Source organism: Pistacia vera, unplaced genomic scaffold (genome assembly GCF_008641045.1).
Source record: "Pistacia vera cultivar Batoury unplaced genomic scaffold, PisVer_v2 Contig603, whole genome shotgun sequence".
NCBI lineage: Eukaryota > Viridiplantae > Streptophyta > Magnoliopsida > Sapindales > Anacardiaceae > Pistacia > Pistacia vera.
The window spans coordinates 631,900-648,109 of record NW_022196450.1 but is presented as its reverse complement, the minus strand read 5'-3'; the positions used below and the strand labels follow the sequence as shown (position 1 = coordinate 648,109).

At 35.8% G+C, this 16,210-nt stretch overlaps 2 protein-coding genes across 2 annotated transcripts; one reads left to right on the top strand and one right to left on the bottom strand.

The window, feature by feature from the left end:
• Nucleotides 1–798: 798 nt before the first annotated feature.
• Nucleotides 799–3,312, bottom strand: LOC116110489 (probable serine/threonine-protein kinase PBL23). The gene is made up of 5 exons (XM_031396702.1): nucleotides 3,186–3,312; nucleotides 1,929–2,104; nucleotides 1,648–1,837; nucleotides 1,174–1,565; nucleotides 799–1,086 (listed from the first exon to the last, which is right to left on the bottom strand). The coding sequence occupies exons 1-5, from the start codon at nucleotides 3,310–3,312 to the stop codon at nucleotides 799–801; spliced, it is 1,173 nt and encodes a 390-aa protein (XP_031252562.1).
• Nucleotides 3,313–11,419: 8,107 nt separating this feature from the next.
• LOC116110488 (receptor-like protein EIX2) lies at nucleotides 11,420–12,284 on the top strand. Its single transcript, XM_031396701.1, has 2 exons — nucleotides 11,420–11,753; nucleotides 11,953–12,284. The coding sequence occupies exons 1-2, from the start codon at nucleotides 11,420–11,422 to the stop codon at nucleotides 12,282–12,284; spliced, it is 666 nt and encodes a 221-aa protein (XP_031252561.1).
• Nucleotides 12,285–16,210: the final 3,926 nt, after the last annotated feature.

Here is a 16,210-nt window from a genome sequence, read left to right as displayed (position 1 = left end):
AATTTCATAATTCTTAAAAACTCATGAGTTAGAATCAATTATGGAAAATCCATTTAAAAAACAAAAACAAAAGAAGATTTGAAAAAATATTTCTTGTCATGATTTTGCGCTTTTTTTTTTTTCGGGCCTTTGTTTTGTTTGTTTTTATGGTTTTCATAACCTTTTCAAATCACAAGTATATTAGAGTAAAATTTCCTTCACTTCCAAATAATAAAAAAATTAAAAGAAGGAAAAAAAAATTCAAGAAGGGTTTGATTTTTGAACAAATTTGTTGTTTATTAATCATGATTAAATAAACGAGAAGTTAATAAGATTAAGAAAGAAAATAATTAAAAAATTAAAAAAATAAAGAAGTTAAAAATGATAAGACAAAAGGTTAATTTAAAAAAAAAACTAAAATTTATTTAAAATTAATTGACTTTGGGCTAGGCCCGGGCAGGACCTCGGCCAAGCCCTGGTATTAAAAATCTGGGCCTTTTCCCCGGGCTGAGGTATGTACATACCCATTTAAATTTGGATGGATTACGAGAGTATGACTGTAGTCTGTATGTTAGGCTCTGTTATCTTGAATTACCTAAAGCATTGTGAAGTACATTGAATGAGATATCTTCAAAAGCACCAAAAACAAACCAGAAAGGAACTAAATATATTTGTTTTGATTAATGGTAATGGGGTTTTCTTTACAATAACATACTACTACAACAACAACTTAGCACAAACATGAAATAACTCCATGAAACAGTACTCAGTTACAAGCTCAAAATGCAATGCTTTTTTTTTTTCTTTCTCCTTCAATTGCTACCCCTCAACACCATTATGCCTACTGCTTTCTGTGTCTTCAATACTATGTCTTTCAGGATATCCATAACCAGAATGACTACTGTCTTCTTCCTCCTTTTTTTTGTTAGCTAAATATTCCAGAGCTGTCACCACATCACTCATCAATGGTCGTGTTGTGGCTTCTTCCTGAAGACACATGGCTGCCACTGCAAGTGCTTGGTATAGACCCTTTAAGGGGTAATTTCCTTCTAGCAATGGATCAGCCATTAATGTGAACTTCCTTCTGTCTCTGAATAATGGTGTTGCCTGCAAAATTAATGGATATATTCACTTTAACTTAGGATTAAGACTAGCAATCAATTTATTTGGAAGAATGGAGCTTTTTGAACTTACCCAAGCAACTAAATTCTGTTCTTCTGTTGGTCTTGAATTGTCAATGACTCTCCTCCCTGTGATTAACTCTAAAAATACGACTCCAAAGCTGTAAACATCGGATTTGCTCGTCAATTGTCCTGTTAATGCATATTCAGGTGCACAATATCCATAGGTGCCCATTACTCTAGTGGAGACATGAGTTTTATCCCCAGTTGGACCTAGTTTTGCTAGGCCGAAATCGGAGAGTTTTGGATTAAAGTCCTTATCTAACAGTACATTTGATGCTTTAAAATCGCGGTATATCACTGGGGGATTGGCTGTTTCGTGCAAATATTCAAGCCCTCTTGCTGCACCTTCGGCAATTTTCATCCTGGTTGTCCAATCTAAAGGATTTCTGCCTGGAGCTAAATCTGCGAAGCAAAGATTCACCAAACAGAAATTAAACTTAAATATAATGCAATGCAGTATTATGAAGTGGATTTTGGGATATACCGAGAAGGTGGTCCTCCAAGGAGCCACCGGCCATGTACTCATAAACTAAAATTCTTTGGTCACCATCAGCACAGTATCCAACCAAATTCACAAGGTTCGGATGACTAAGTAGGCTTAACATCAAAACCTCTACAAGAAATTCTCTGTTTCCTTGAAATCCATTCCTGTCAAGTTGCTTAACAGCAACAAGCTGCGTGCCATGAACAAAACAACACATAGAATTTTTAACTCGGCCCAAAAAGATTAATCAAAGGAGGCTAAGAGATGCATAGTAATATTACTTGATTTTCAAGCTTCCCTCTGTATACCCTCCCAAAGCCTCCTTCGCCCAGCAGATTTTCGGGGGTGAAGTTTGTTGTTGCGGCACATAGCTCTCTGTAGGAAAAGATCTTTGCAGTAATATTCCCTTTACCGATTCTGCTTATTTCTTCGTTTATGTATCTGTGCCTGCTGCTATCTGCATAACAAATATGTTCAAATTTAGAGTCCAATAAGTGGCCTCAACTATATTGCATGAAGCTGCCATATACCCAATAATGGAGTTTTTGAAAGAAAAATAAGAGGATGAAGCTGCCATAGACCCAATAATAGTTATTATGTAAACCTGAGACTACTTCAGAAAGGCAAGAAATGACTCTGAAACAATTCAATGAACAAATATGGTGCTAAGTTGCAAAGTATGTAATGTTCAACAAAATTCAATCATTTAGGCCTCCAATTTGGCAATTTAGTAATTCTAAGAAACTTTCATTTCTGCAATAACTTTCCTTCACAACTTTTGTTGAATGGCATATTCTAATTTCAAGCAAATATTTGTTCCAAATTTTGGTTTAATAGTTTTTGAATTTTTGAGTGTGGGTTTTAATATGAAAACAAGCCGGTTGTGTCTACATAAGAATATCTACACAATGACATCAACAATTCTTTTTTCATAGAACTTTTGCTCTAAAATTTGAAAAACCATCAAGAACAATCGACCTACAGAACCTTGAACCTCAATTCCAGAGTCCAGACTAAAAACAAGATGATAAGAATTGTAGATTTCCAGCATTTCACTAAACAATTTTAGAATATTTAAACCATGTATTGTCCAAGAAAACAAAATGACATCCTCTATGTATAGAACTAAAATGGGGTTTCATATGTGACACTTCGAAAAAAATTAGGTGAAGATGTTAGCAAATTTATGGGATAGGATTCGGTTCTTAGCATCGCTTTGGGTCTCGATCTCGAACGATTTTCTCGATTTTTTACTTTTCTTTATTCATGTAAATTGGGATGGGGTTATCAATTAATTTGATATTGGGGTTTTTGTATAGGTTGATTCACATCTATATTGTACAACTTATGTCCTTTTGAGCGTCTGTTGTGGACATCTGGTCCATTGCTATAATTTGTTTCCAATAAAAAAAAAAAAATTATGTGACACGGAAATTAAATTCTGACACCAATAACGTAGAAAACAGAGAACTAAATAATGGAGGTAAACAACGAACAAGAACATTTCTTTCATCTCAACAATTCCGGAGAGGATTTACCAGTTTTAAAGGAGATATTAGCAAATGAGCTCGCAAAATTTTTGGGGTCACGGTGGTCCTTGCTGCTCCTTTTTAATGATTTTCTGGCTTCTCTTCCAAGTGGAATGCAACATGAAAAGCAGCCCATTATAATCCTTTATCCACTTCTTCAATCCCACCACCACCCCAGGATTTAACAAACATCAAATTGAATCTTGAATTAATAGGCCTAGTACTGTGCAAAAAGTACTAGAGGTTTCATGAATTTTCATCCAACTAATTCAATTGGTTCGGAAAACCTGAGCATTGGTATCTTCTGAGCATTCGAAAACCTCTGCCCCGGAAGAACCAATTTTTTTTTTGGTTGCTCAGAACAGAACAGAGAACTTCTTCCTCTAATGATTCTCTCTCCAAATTCGCATTGAGTTCGGATTGAATGATGAGACTCGGTCCACTTCTGCTAAATTTAGAAACTGACAGGTGTTTAAATTTGTTTTTATATATACACATATATATCTTTTCTATTTTACTCTTAATCTTGCCAGGTTAGCCAAGCCAGAATACCCATTGAATTCTGGAATCTTTTCATTGATTTGTCACGTATTCTTTTAATGGGAGAATTTGTAACAATATATACAAAATTTTCAGAAGAACCTAAGGTAATATCATTGATGGGAATAGTAACGACAAAAACTGTGCAAATTGCCCACAAACCCATGACTGGTAGTGTTAATTGATTTAAGTGATAAATAAGTTTGCGTAAAACTCACTTGATTTAACAGAAGAGAGCCTAATCATATATATACACCAGAACAACCCATCAACTTGACAATACGGGATAAACACAATTTCTAACTGTTAGAGAAGGAATGAATATAAGATCATGGGAAAATTTAACCAATCAATATGATGAACCTCCTTATATTTTAATTAACAAATTCATTTTGACGATTAAGATGACTTTGGATTTTCATTATGTTCACAAAAGTAAAACAATAAAGACAAAGACACCGAAAAAGAAACCTGAAGGGTCCGCTAATATGCAAGTGTGTGTTAGTCTTCATCACTAATTGATTTATCATAATTAAGTCATAAGTGATGCTCTTACAAGTTGTGATTTGTGATCCACCGAAATGTTATTACCAATTTTCTACTCAATTCCATGATTGAGATACACAGGTGCATATTTTCGAAACCTCTCCAATAATAAAAGTTCAATGATATTTTTGAAAAGGAAGGACGAATTTAGAAAAATCAGAGCTATAAATATTGTCCTCATTACTTGGTGTCCATGCCGTACGTAACAGTTTATAAGCAGTGAGTTGTAAATTTTCAACTTGGTTTCTGGTCCACCTTAAGACTTTGTGAAAAGCTAAGATAACGTGCAAGAGAACATTGACATTGAACATGTTTTTGTGGTCACATAAATAACCCTATAAATACCATGCTACTGATAAGATTCTCATTCACCATTTCCTTCTTAAAAATTTCAATCTAAAACTGCATGCCATTACTGAAATCGACCATGAGTAGTCTTGTTGCTATTCTTGTTCTTCAGTTATTTTCCATATCAACCTTTAGTATTAGCTTTTGCAGTGAAAGCTCTTATGTTCGCTGCATCGAAATTGAGAGACAAGCACTCCTAACTCCTAAGGTTCAAGCAAGACCTCAACGATACCAGGAACCCGCGACTTCTGTCTTGGACTGGTGATGGAGATTGTTGTACGTGGGCTGGTATTGTCTGTGACAACTTGTCAGGCCATGTTCATAAGCTCAATCTTCTAAATCCTTACGATGACTATTCATCTTATGCTTTTCTATCGTCAATGTTGGTTGGTAAGTTAAATCCTTCTTTGCTTAATTTGAAGCATTTGAACTACTTGGATTTGAGTGGTAACTATTTTGAAGCAACTCAGCTTCCAAAATTTCTTGGTTCTATGAGGAATTTGAAATACCTGAACCTCAGTCTATGCGGATTTGTGGGAATGATTCCTCACCAACTGGGAAATCTCTCTTGACCTTCGTCCTTACTATCCGAGCAGCTTATACGTCGAGAATTCTGTGTGGTTATTGAGTCTTTCTTTGCTGAAACACCTTGACCTGACTGGGGTGGACCTGACTTGCTGCCAATGATAAACACACTTCCATCTTTAGAAGTGTTATAATTGTCATATTGTCAGCTTCATCATTCTCCTCCACTACATATTGTAAATTTTTCTTCTCTCACCACCCTTGATCTTTCCAACAAGCCATTTGATAATTCTTTGATTCCTACTTGGGGTTTTAGTCTTAGTTATTTAGTACATCTGGACCTATATTATAACAATATTCAAGGTCCAATTCCTGATGAACTTCAAAACCTGACGTCCCTTAGATATCTTTCATTGTCTCACAACTGTTTGAATTCTTCAATACCCAACTAGCTTTATAAATTTATTCATCTTGAGTACCTTTGTCTTTACAACAATAGTTTGCAAGGTATGATATCTGAAGATATAGGAAACATGACTTCCATCAATTGGCTTGATCTCTCAATGAATAAACTTGAAGGGAAAATTCCAAGATCATTGGGAAGACTATGCAAGTTGAGGTTTGTTCTTCTATCATATATTAAATTAAGTCAAGATATATCAGAAGTTTTTGATATTTTTTAAGGATGTGTTTCAGACAAATTAGAGGATGTTTATTTGCTAAGTAGTCAACTTTCTAGTTGTTTGCCTAATCAACTTGGGCAATTTAAAAACTTAATCAATCTTTATCTAAGTGACAACATGATTTTAGGTCCTATTCTAGTGTCTTTAGGAGAACTCTCATCCTTGAGAACTTTAGATCTTTCGTTTAACAAATTGAATGGAGCTCTTTCTGAAATTCACTTTGCAAATCTTAGAAGACTTTCACTTTTTTATATATGTGGAAACTCTCTAATGTTGAATGTAAGTTCGAATTGGGTTCCTCCTTTTCAACTTCAAGAGTTAGGATTGAGATCTTGTCATGTAGGTTTTCAAATTCCACTGTGGGTTTATTCCCAGAAGAGTAATGTATCTGGATATTTCCAATTCTGGAATTATATCCACAATTCCTAATAGGTTTTGGAAATCATTTCCCAGCCTTGTTTCTTTTAATCTCTCTCACAACCAAATCTATGGAGAAGTTCCAAATTTAACTGAAGCTATTCATCTTGGGTTATTTGACTTGAGCGCGAATAACTTGTCCGGACCATTGCCTCTTGTATCCATCTATATGAATGCAGTTGATCTTTCTGACAATGCTTTTTCAGGATCCATTTTCCATTTTGTGTGTTATAGGATGAATGAGACAAAGGGAATGAAAATACTTAACCTTAGGAACAATTTGTTATTTGGAGAATTACCCAATGGATGAATTGGAAAAACTTGTTGGTCTTGAATTTAGGTCGCAATAGTTTTCATGGTAACCTGGATGATGTAGGTGATAACCTGCTGGAAATGGGACAAGTTCTATTGGATATTCAAACTTGATTTTTGGAGCCAAAGTTTCAGCTTCTCTTTTTGTTAAGACTGCAGTGGTTATGGAGCAGATATCAGGCCACTCATGTGAAGACTTTATGTCATGTTTTGTTGAGACTTGACTTGGGTTGGTGCATATTTTTTTGCTAAAAGTGTATTTGTAATATTTTACTTTTACTGCAGTAGGTAAAACAGTGACGTAAGTTTGTATATACATTGCTCTATTCAATGAATGAAATGCAGAGAGAAAAATCCCTAAAATCTTGCTGTCTCCTTCATTTTCAATCTCTCATTTTTACTCTGAAATTTTCTTCCTTGAACCAACAAATGGTATCAGAGCAATATTGATCTTGAGGGCCTGATAACCTCATCTCTTCTTCTCCACTTTCTCAACCCCTGTTATGCTGAAATCAGTTTCAAGTTTCACACAAATTGACTCAATGGCACAACCCTCAACTTCTCTATCTCCTCCAACCTTCAATAGGCATCAATATCACATTTGGGCTGTCAAAATGAAAACGTTCTTGAGAGGACACGGATTATGGCAGTATGTTGAAGAGGAAAGACAACCACCTGTACTAGGGCCAAACCCCACCTTGAACCAGATTAGATTGCATGACGAAGAAGCCACCAAATCATCTAGAGCTTTGTCCCATATCCATGCAGCAGTGATTGAACAAGTGTTCACTAGAATCATGGCATATGAGTCAGCCAAGGAAGCATGGGATAAACTTAAAGAAGAGTTAGGTGGCAGTGGCACAACAAAGGGTATGTAGGTGCTAAACTTGAGGAGGGAGTTTGAGATGCTGAAAATGTAGGAGTTTGAAACCATAAAAGAGTATGTGGATAGGTTGATGAATGTGGTAAACAAAATCAGATTAATGGGAGAGGAGATGATAGATAAAAGGATAGTTGAAAAGGTTCTTGTTAGCCTACCCGAAAGGTTTGAATCTAAGATATCCTCACTTGAGGATTCTAAGGATTTGACACAAATCACCCTCACTGATTTGGTGTATGCCCTGCAAGCTCAAGAATAAAGGAGATTGTTGAGGCAAGAGGACACTAGTGAAGGTGCAATGGTGGCTGGATTCAAAGGCAAACTAGGCCAGGGTGGACGCAAGAGACCTACGGGAGAAAAGAAAGGAAAGGAGAGAATGGGAAACCAGTGGAATAAACCGACTGGAGGGAAAGAATTTCCACCATGTGCTCACTGCAAGAAGAAGGGGCATAGTGAAAAGAGGTGCTGGTTTAGGCCTAATGTTCAGTGTAGATCATGCAAGCAATATGGTCACATTGAAAAGGTATGCAAAAGCAAACCATCTCAGTCAACACAGCAAGCACAAATTATGGAGGACCAGCAGCCAAACTAAGATCCAGAGCAGTTGTTCGTGGCCTCATACAGTGTTGTTCAAGCTCAAAATGATGATTGGCTAATAGATAGTGGGTGCACAAATCACATGACAACAAACCTGGAAGACTTTGTGAATTTGTACAAGTCTTACCATTCCAAGGTTAAGGTTGGAAATGGGGAATTTGTGGCTATGAAAGGGAGAGGAGATATTGCTGTGCAAATAAAATCAGGTATTAAACTCATTCCCAATGTCTTGTATGTGCCTAGTTTAAGTCATAACCTTTTGAGTGTTGGACAAATGATGGAGAGGAAGTATGACCTGCACTTCTAGTTTTGCACAATCCTGGACAGTGAAGGGAAGAATTGATGAAGGTAAGGATGATGGGAAAAAGCTTTCCCATTAGGCTGAACAAACCAGATTTAGAAGCATGTGTTGTGAATGTAGATGAGATTGAATTATGGCATAAGAGATTAGGCCACCTAAATTACCATAGTCTTGAGGAAACTCAAACCAAAGAGCTGGTTTATGACCTGCCCGAAATTGCTGAAAACAAAACCATTTGTGCTACTTGTCATCTTGGCAAGATGAGCAGATTACCCTTCCCTGTTAACAAGGCTTAGAGAGCTAGTGAGAGGCTGCAACTCATCCATACGGATGTGTGTGGACCTATGCAAACACCATCCCTAAATGGAAGAAAATATTTTATCCTTTTCATTGATGATTATTCCCGGTTGTGCTGGGTGTATTTTTTGAAATTAAAGAGTGAAGTTGCAGTGGTGTTTGAGAGGTTTAAAGTGCAGGTTGAAAAACAATCAAGCCTATGTATAAAAACTGTTAGAAGTGATAATGGGAGTGCGTATACTTCCAACGAATTTGAGAAAATCTGTAGGGAGGCTGGAATTGTTCACCAGTTCAGTTGTCCTTATACTCCACAGCAAAATGAAGTTAGTGAGAAGAAGAATAGGACTGTAATGGAGATGGCAAGGTGCATGGTTGCTGAGAAGAGGCTGCCCAAATTATTTTGGGCAGAAGCTGTAAATATAGAGGTCTATTTGCTTAATAGACTCCCTACTAAAGCCTTGACAAATCAAACACCCTATGAAGCTTGGTATGGAATGAAGCCCTCAGTTAGAAACATGAAAATTTTTTGGAGTGTGTGTTATGCTCTCATCCCAGCAGCTAAAAGAAGTAAGCTAGATGAGAAGGCTTTGATAGGAATTTTTATAGGATACAGTGAGTAGTCCAAAGCCTATAGAATCTATGATCCTGTAACCAAGAAGATACACATCACAAGGGATGTGAGGGTGGATGAAAAAGGGACCTAGAACTGGGTGAAAAATGAAGCTGAAATGGACAAAATAGAGCAGATTGCAGATGCACCAGTGGACAGATTTGAGATTCCAGAAGAGGCAGACTTGGATGATGATTTTCCAATCAAGGGAACAAGGTCTTTGGCTGAGGTTTATGAGAGATGTAATGCAGCCATGCTTGAACCTGCAAACTTCAGGGAGGCTGCTAAATCTGAAATTTGGAGGAATGCAATGCAGGAGGAGATAAACATGATTAAGAAGAATGAAACATGGGAGTTAGTTGACAGACCAACAACCAGGAGAGTGATCCAAGTAAAATGGATTTTTAAAAGGAAGCTAAGGCATGATGGTTCAATGTACAAACATAAAGCAAGATTAGTTGTTAAGGGTTTTGCTCAACAATATGGTGTGGATTTTTCGGATACCTTTGCACAAGTGGCTAGGCATGATACTATAATGATTCTTCTTGCATTGGCAACCCAATTTGAGTGGAGAATCTACCAATTAGATGTCAAGCCAGCATTCTTAAATAGTTGGCTCAATGAGAAAATTTTTGTGGAGCAACCGGAGGGATATGAAGTGGAAGGGCAGGAGCATAAGGTGTATTTGCTGAGAAATACCTTATATGGCTTGAAACAGGCTCCTAGAGCCTGGTACAGCAGAATTAATGAGTATTTGATGAGTTTGGGTTAGGCAAGGAGTGCTAATGAGCACACTCTATATGTTAGGAGGCTGGAAAATGAGTCTACCATAGTTTCACTATATGTTGATGACCTACTCATCATGGGGAGCAACTCAACTAAACTTAATGATTTCAAATCAGCCATGCATAAAGAATTTGAGATGACTGATCTAGGGGAGATGTCCTACTTTCTTGGGATGGAAATCCACCAAAGTCACCATGGGATATTTGTCAATCAAAAGAGGTATGCAACTGAAATTCTATATAAATTCAATATGGACAAATGAAAATCAGTGGATACTCCATTGGCTATGAATTTAAAGCTGAGTAAGGATGATGGGGCTGAGAAGGTTGATGAAACAATGTATAGAAGCATCATATGCTGCCTTTTGTACTTGATTGCCACCAGACTAGATTTAATGTTCGCAGTGAGTGTCCTCATTAGGTTCATGTCCAATCCAAGTGAAATTCATCTCAAGGCAGCCAAGAGGGTGCTAAGGTGTATTAAAGGAAGTGCTGAGCTTGAAATATGGTTAAAAAAGGCTGAAAAATTGCAGCTTGTTGGCTACTATGACAGTGATTGGGTTGGATGTATTGATGATATGAGGAGTACATCAGGTTATGTATTCTTCTTGAACTCAGGGGCCATATGCTGGCATTCCAAGAAGCAAGACACAACAGCTCAGTCCACGGCAGAAGCATAATACATTTCTGCTGCTGCCACAGTTAACCAAGCTATTTGGTTGAGAAAAATCATGCTGGATTTGAGGCAGATTTAAGAAGAACCTACTGAAATTTTCTGTGATAATCAATCAGCAGTGGCTATGGCAAAAAATCCAATCCTACACAGTAGGACAAAGCATATCAAGATCAAGTTCCATGCCGTGAGAGAAGCTGAAAGTAATGCTGAAGTGAAACTAATCCATTGTAGGGGTGAAGATCAACTTGCAGATATCATGACCAAGGGTCTACTTAAAACCAAGTTTGAGAGTTTGAGACTTAGACTTGGTGTTTCCAGCAAGCTTATCAAGGAGGCGTGACGATATAGGTGATAACCTATTGGAAATGGGACAAGTTATGTTGGATATTCAAACCTGATTTTTGGAGCCAAAGTTTCAGCTTCTTTTTTTGTTAAGACTACAGTGGTTATGGAACAGATATCAGGCCACTCATGTGAAGACTTTATGTCATGTTTTGTTGAGACTTGACTTGGGTTGGTGCATATTTTTTGCTAAAAGTGTATTTGTAATATTTTACTTTTACTGCAGTAGGTAAAACAGTGACGTAAGTTTGTATATACATTGCTCTGTTCAATGAATGAAATGCAGAGAGAAAAATCCCTAAAATCTTGCCGTCTCCTTCATTTTCAATCTCTCATTTTTACTCTGAAATTTTCTTCCTTGAACCAACAAACCTTCCCAACTCAATGGGAATGTTAAGTTCTCTTCAGTCGCTGCACCTTGGCAGAAATAATCTCTTTGGGGAAATTCCTGCATCATTGCAAAACTGCAAAGAGTTAATTGCCCTTGATATTAGTGACAATAAGTTTTTCGGAAATGTTTCTATGTGGATTGGAGAAAGATTTACCAAAATGATGATTCTCAACCTCCGTTCAAATAAGTTTCATGGTTTCTTACCAATAGAGCTTTGCCGTCTAACTTCTGTACAAATCTTAGATTTGGTTGATAACGATTTCTTTGGAAGTATTCCAAGATGTATCAATAACTTTACAACCATGGTCACAATGAGCTATTCTGGAGGCAACTGCATTCAATATCTCCTTATCCAGGATCCTATTGTGGTTTTGCAATAGATTATTGTGAAGATGCATTGCTTGTGATGAAAGGGAAAATAGTTCAAAATGACACAACTATTAATTTGGTAAGAATAATAGACCTTTCCCAAAACAATTTCTCAAGTGAGATTCCTATGGAAGTGACAAATCTTGCTGCGTTGCAGTCACTGAACCGTCACACAATTATCTTAGTGGAAGAATTCTTGAAATTATTGGTGCTATATTATTAGTGGAGAGCATTGATTTCTCCATAAATCAACTTTCTGGTGAAATCTTGCAAAACATTTCGAGGTTGACATATTTGAATCACTTGAGCTTATCGAATAACAACTTAGTTGGAAGCATTCCTTTGAGCACTCAATTACAAGGATTTGATGCATCCAGTTTCACTGGAAATAAACTTTGCGGACCTCCATTTCCAAAGAGCTGTACTGCAACTGTTCCAATACCTGATTCTAAGAATGCAGAAGAAGAAGAAGACGTTAACAAAGTATGAAGTTCAGGGGTTCTATCTAAGCATGTCACTTGGGTTTGTTGCGGGTTAAGCATGTCACTTGGGTTTGTTGTGGGTTTCTGGTGTGTAATAGGTCCTTTACTTGTCAACAAAAGATGGAGGTATATGTATTGTCATTTCTTGGATCGTCTTGGGGACAAGTTTGTTAGTGTTGTAACAAAATGTCACTAGATTTTTAATTTTGAAGTTCAGTCATTTTATGTTATTTCATAAACTAGATGACGTATTGTAATAAGCTAAATTTATGAATTTGTTTGTTGTGTACTTGAACCAGAGTACTTGAGCATTAATGCTAAAGTTTTTCAAAAAAAGAAATATAGTGACGCTTAATTCAAAAGGGACTGTTCAGTTTCACTTAACTTTTGTCAGGAAGTTGTTAAACAATTAATTTGATTACTTAGAAACATATATTTATCATTTGTGATCAAAAGGTTGTCAAGTTCCCAAAGGCCTAATTTCATAGAATGGAAAAAAGAAAAAGTTATGAAATCATGAAATCTAGACTGGAAATATACAGGCTGAGATTGCCTTGGTGTTCAAATAGTTCTATTGAAGTTTGAACTTAATCAGATTAGGATTTTCTAAAACATTTTGATTTTTCCTTTTTATTAACCATCAATAATAAACAAGATTTAAATTCACGTAAAAACTTATGTTAAGGAAAAAAATTACCTATCAATCTTGCATAGTTCTAGTATTAAATAGAAAGGACATACTGAAAAATGAACATATTTTGGTGCATGCAAACATAGCTCAAGTTGAAGACACAAAAAAGAAACGAGCATGCTGCGGCATAGGTCAACGCATGCCACAGCACAGGTCAACGCATGCCGCAGCACAGGTCAATGCATGCCATGCCACAGCACAAACGCGATGTGATGAAGAAAATGAAGAAACAAGCGCAAGATTGGAAAATTGAAACAAGTGTTTTGGTTTATGTTAATTTCCTGTTTTAGGATATCTTCTATGTTTTGGAAGATTTGCTATTTTAGTTAAAGTCTTGTTTTAGGAATAAGAGTTTGAGAATATGTATTTTCCTTTTCTTAAGTTTAAGTTGAATTATGAAGTAGTTTTTTATTAGGATTATTATTGGAAGTCTCTTACTATAAAAGAGATGGGAAGTTTTCAATGTATTTTAAGTCATTCAAATTAATAAAAGAAGATTTAGTTTTCTCTCCGGAGTTCATCACGTTTTTGGGCTCTGCAAGTTTGATTTGTCACTCCCAAATTCCGACAGGACATACCAATAAACAAATGGACTGCCTGGTGAAAGTGCTCATTTCCCAGCCATGGCTTCAAACATATAGATTACTCTGAAAAGACATGTACTACATATCAGTTAATGACTCTTCAATTAATGTGTCAAACTCAAGTTTCAGATAATTTCCGAAAATGGACTGGTAGATAAGTTGTTTCAGAAGGACAGGATAAATACATACTATCATTCCTTAGATAACCTTTGGATCAAGTTTCGCAGTGTAGTAAGAAAAAGTTGCTAGCGTTTTACGTAGTTGAATGACGATCAGATCAAGTGTTAAATAATTATGAAAAGTAGTTTATGTTGGCGACAGTATTGTTCAATGTTTACTCCTTTTGTGCATGCAAATTTGTTTTACTTCATTACTCTTTCATACATGACAAGTTGTGTAGCGTTATATATTTACTACAACAAAAAAGACTTTTAGCTACGATTTCAAAATTCGTTGCCAAGGTAACTATTAGCGACAAAATATTAAATTGGTTGCTAATAGTTTTAGAGATGTCTGTATGCCATCTGAAACCTATAACTGTATCCTTGTTTGACAGCGTCAGAATTGCTGCTCCCTTGCTCCTTTCCTTCCGATTCTACCAGCAACTTTATCTTCTTCACAGCTCTATCGCCTGCAGTTATGTTGATTGTATATATTCAGAACCAATCGAGACCATCGTCAAGGCCAAAAATTAACATCTTCTCTTCTGTAGATTTATGAGTAATCCAGAATGGTTTTTTTTAATACATTCTCCTCCCTTTAGAGTCTCAAAAGTAAACAATGAATAAAAACAGTTTCACTAATCACTATAACCTTATTCCCAAAGAAAAAAACTTGTTGTCAAAGACTTACTTCCGCTTAAATGCAGTCGTTTCATTACACAAAATTCTTTCAGCATTGTACCCGTAACTGAATTGGATACCCGGTCATATGCAGTCGTTTCTGTTCATCAACCAGTTTTTATCTTTGGACTATATTTAAAACTTCCCTTGTTCAAAACATGTTCACCTTTTAATTAGAGATAAAAAATTGTGAAACTACATTATTTCCCACTTTTTCCATACATGATCATTGTGTATATTATTATTTCTATTCCTCAACAAGTTATTTGCTTTGGACTATATTTAATATTTCTCTTCGTTCAAAACACGTTCACGTTCTAATTTGAGATAAGACAAGAAATTGTTGAACTACATTATTTGCCACCTTCCATTGATCATTGTACATATTATTATTTCTATTCATTAACACGATATTTGCTTTGGATTATTTTTAAAATTCCTCCTCGTTCAAAACACGTTCACCTTCTAATTAAAGATAAGACATAAACTGTGGAACTACATTATTTCCCACTTTTTCCGTACATGGTCATTGTGCTTATTATTTCTATTCCTTAACAAGTTATTTGCTTTGGACTATATTTAAATTCCTCTTCGTATGAAACACATTCACCTTCTAATTAGAGATAAGACAAGAAACTGTGGAACTTAGAACTATTATTGTGAATTGACAATACAAAAATAAAAATATAAAACTCAGCACATTTTGTGAAAAAAAGAAGCAATCAAGCATTGCCAGCCAACATTTCTCTAGCTATCATTCTTTCCTGTAAGTGATATATTAAACTTGAAGGAGGGGTTAGAAAAATCAATTTAAGGTTTGATAGTTTTCTATTGTAACCTGTACTAATTAATGAAATGTCTTTTAAATCAAGGGTAAGACTTTCCGCAAATTTACATGGAAAATATTGTGAGGTCCTACTTTTCAGACTTCTGTTCCAGAAGAGCTGGATAAAGGGAGCAATTGGTCATTCACCAGAAGTTCCATGGATTATGGATGCTATAAAGAACATCAATCTACGATGATGGAAAAGATGGTAATGAACATGAAGTGGACTGGTTCTACGAAAGCATGACACTTGGGTTTATCGTGGGTTTATGTGGGTCTTTGGGCTTTAATAAGTCCATTACTCGTCAGCAGAAGATGGAGGTTTATGTATTATAATATCTTAGATAGCCTTTGGATCAAATCTGGCAGTGTTGTACGAAAATGTTGTGGGTTGTTTTTTGTTTGAAGCTATGTATGTACTTTGTTTAATTTACTACAATCATGATTATATGAAGTGTTACAATAAATGTCGAAGTCATTTTGCTTCTGCCCCAGAAAAAGGGTTCTTTTGGAGTAAAAGTCAAATGTTAGTTTCTCTCAGGGGAATTTAACGGTAAATTGTTTGCGTTATAGCTTCATTCTAAAAGGCCTTTATTTTTTAGATATATCAAACACTGCTCTTTCATATTTTACTTCTTTATATGGAGTTGATCTGGCATAATCATAGTTTCTCTTTAGCATCGTATACAGTTTCTCTTTAACAGAGCTTGGAACAAGGGATCCTAGATTGTAGTAATTTCCTAGGAGGTCATAGTGATGACCAAATTTTCTCTTTAGTTCTTAACTTGAATAGGAATTGAAATAGGGATCCTAAACAGAATGAATAAAACTTAGAATTAAGACACTATTTCTCTACAAACTAAGCAAAACTTACACAACTTTAAATAATTAAGAATGGCAAGTTATAAAAAGTTTATTCTACGGATGACTTCTTGTTCATTAAATTTTTAATAGATTATATGTTGTCCAACATTACAAATGAGTTGATTA

Excerpts from the sequence above, each read along its gene's own strand:
- LOC116110489 (XM_031396702.1), bottom strand. The coding sequence starts at position 3,312 with ATGGGCTGCTTTTCATGTTGCATTCCACTTGGAAGAGAAGCCAGAAAA. Across the intron at positions 2,105-3,185 it reads TAATATCTCCTTTAAAACTG|ATAGCAGCAGGCACAGATAC; the intron begins GTAAATCCTCTC and ends TTTGTTATGCAG. Across the intron at positions 1,087-1,173 it reads AACAGAATTTAGTTGCTTGG|GCAACACCATTATTCAGAGA; the intron begins GTAAGTTCAAAA and ends TTAATTTTGCAG.
- LOC116110488 (XM_031396701.1), top strand. The coding sequence starts at position 11,420 with ATGGGAATGTTAAGTTCTCTTCAGTCGCTGCACCTTGGCAGAAATAAT. Across the intron at positions 11,754-11,952 it reads CACAATGAGCTATTCTGGAG|TCACTGAACCGTCACACAAT; the intron begins GCAACTGCATTC and ends GCTGCGTTGCAG.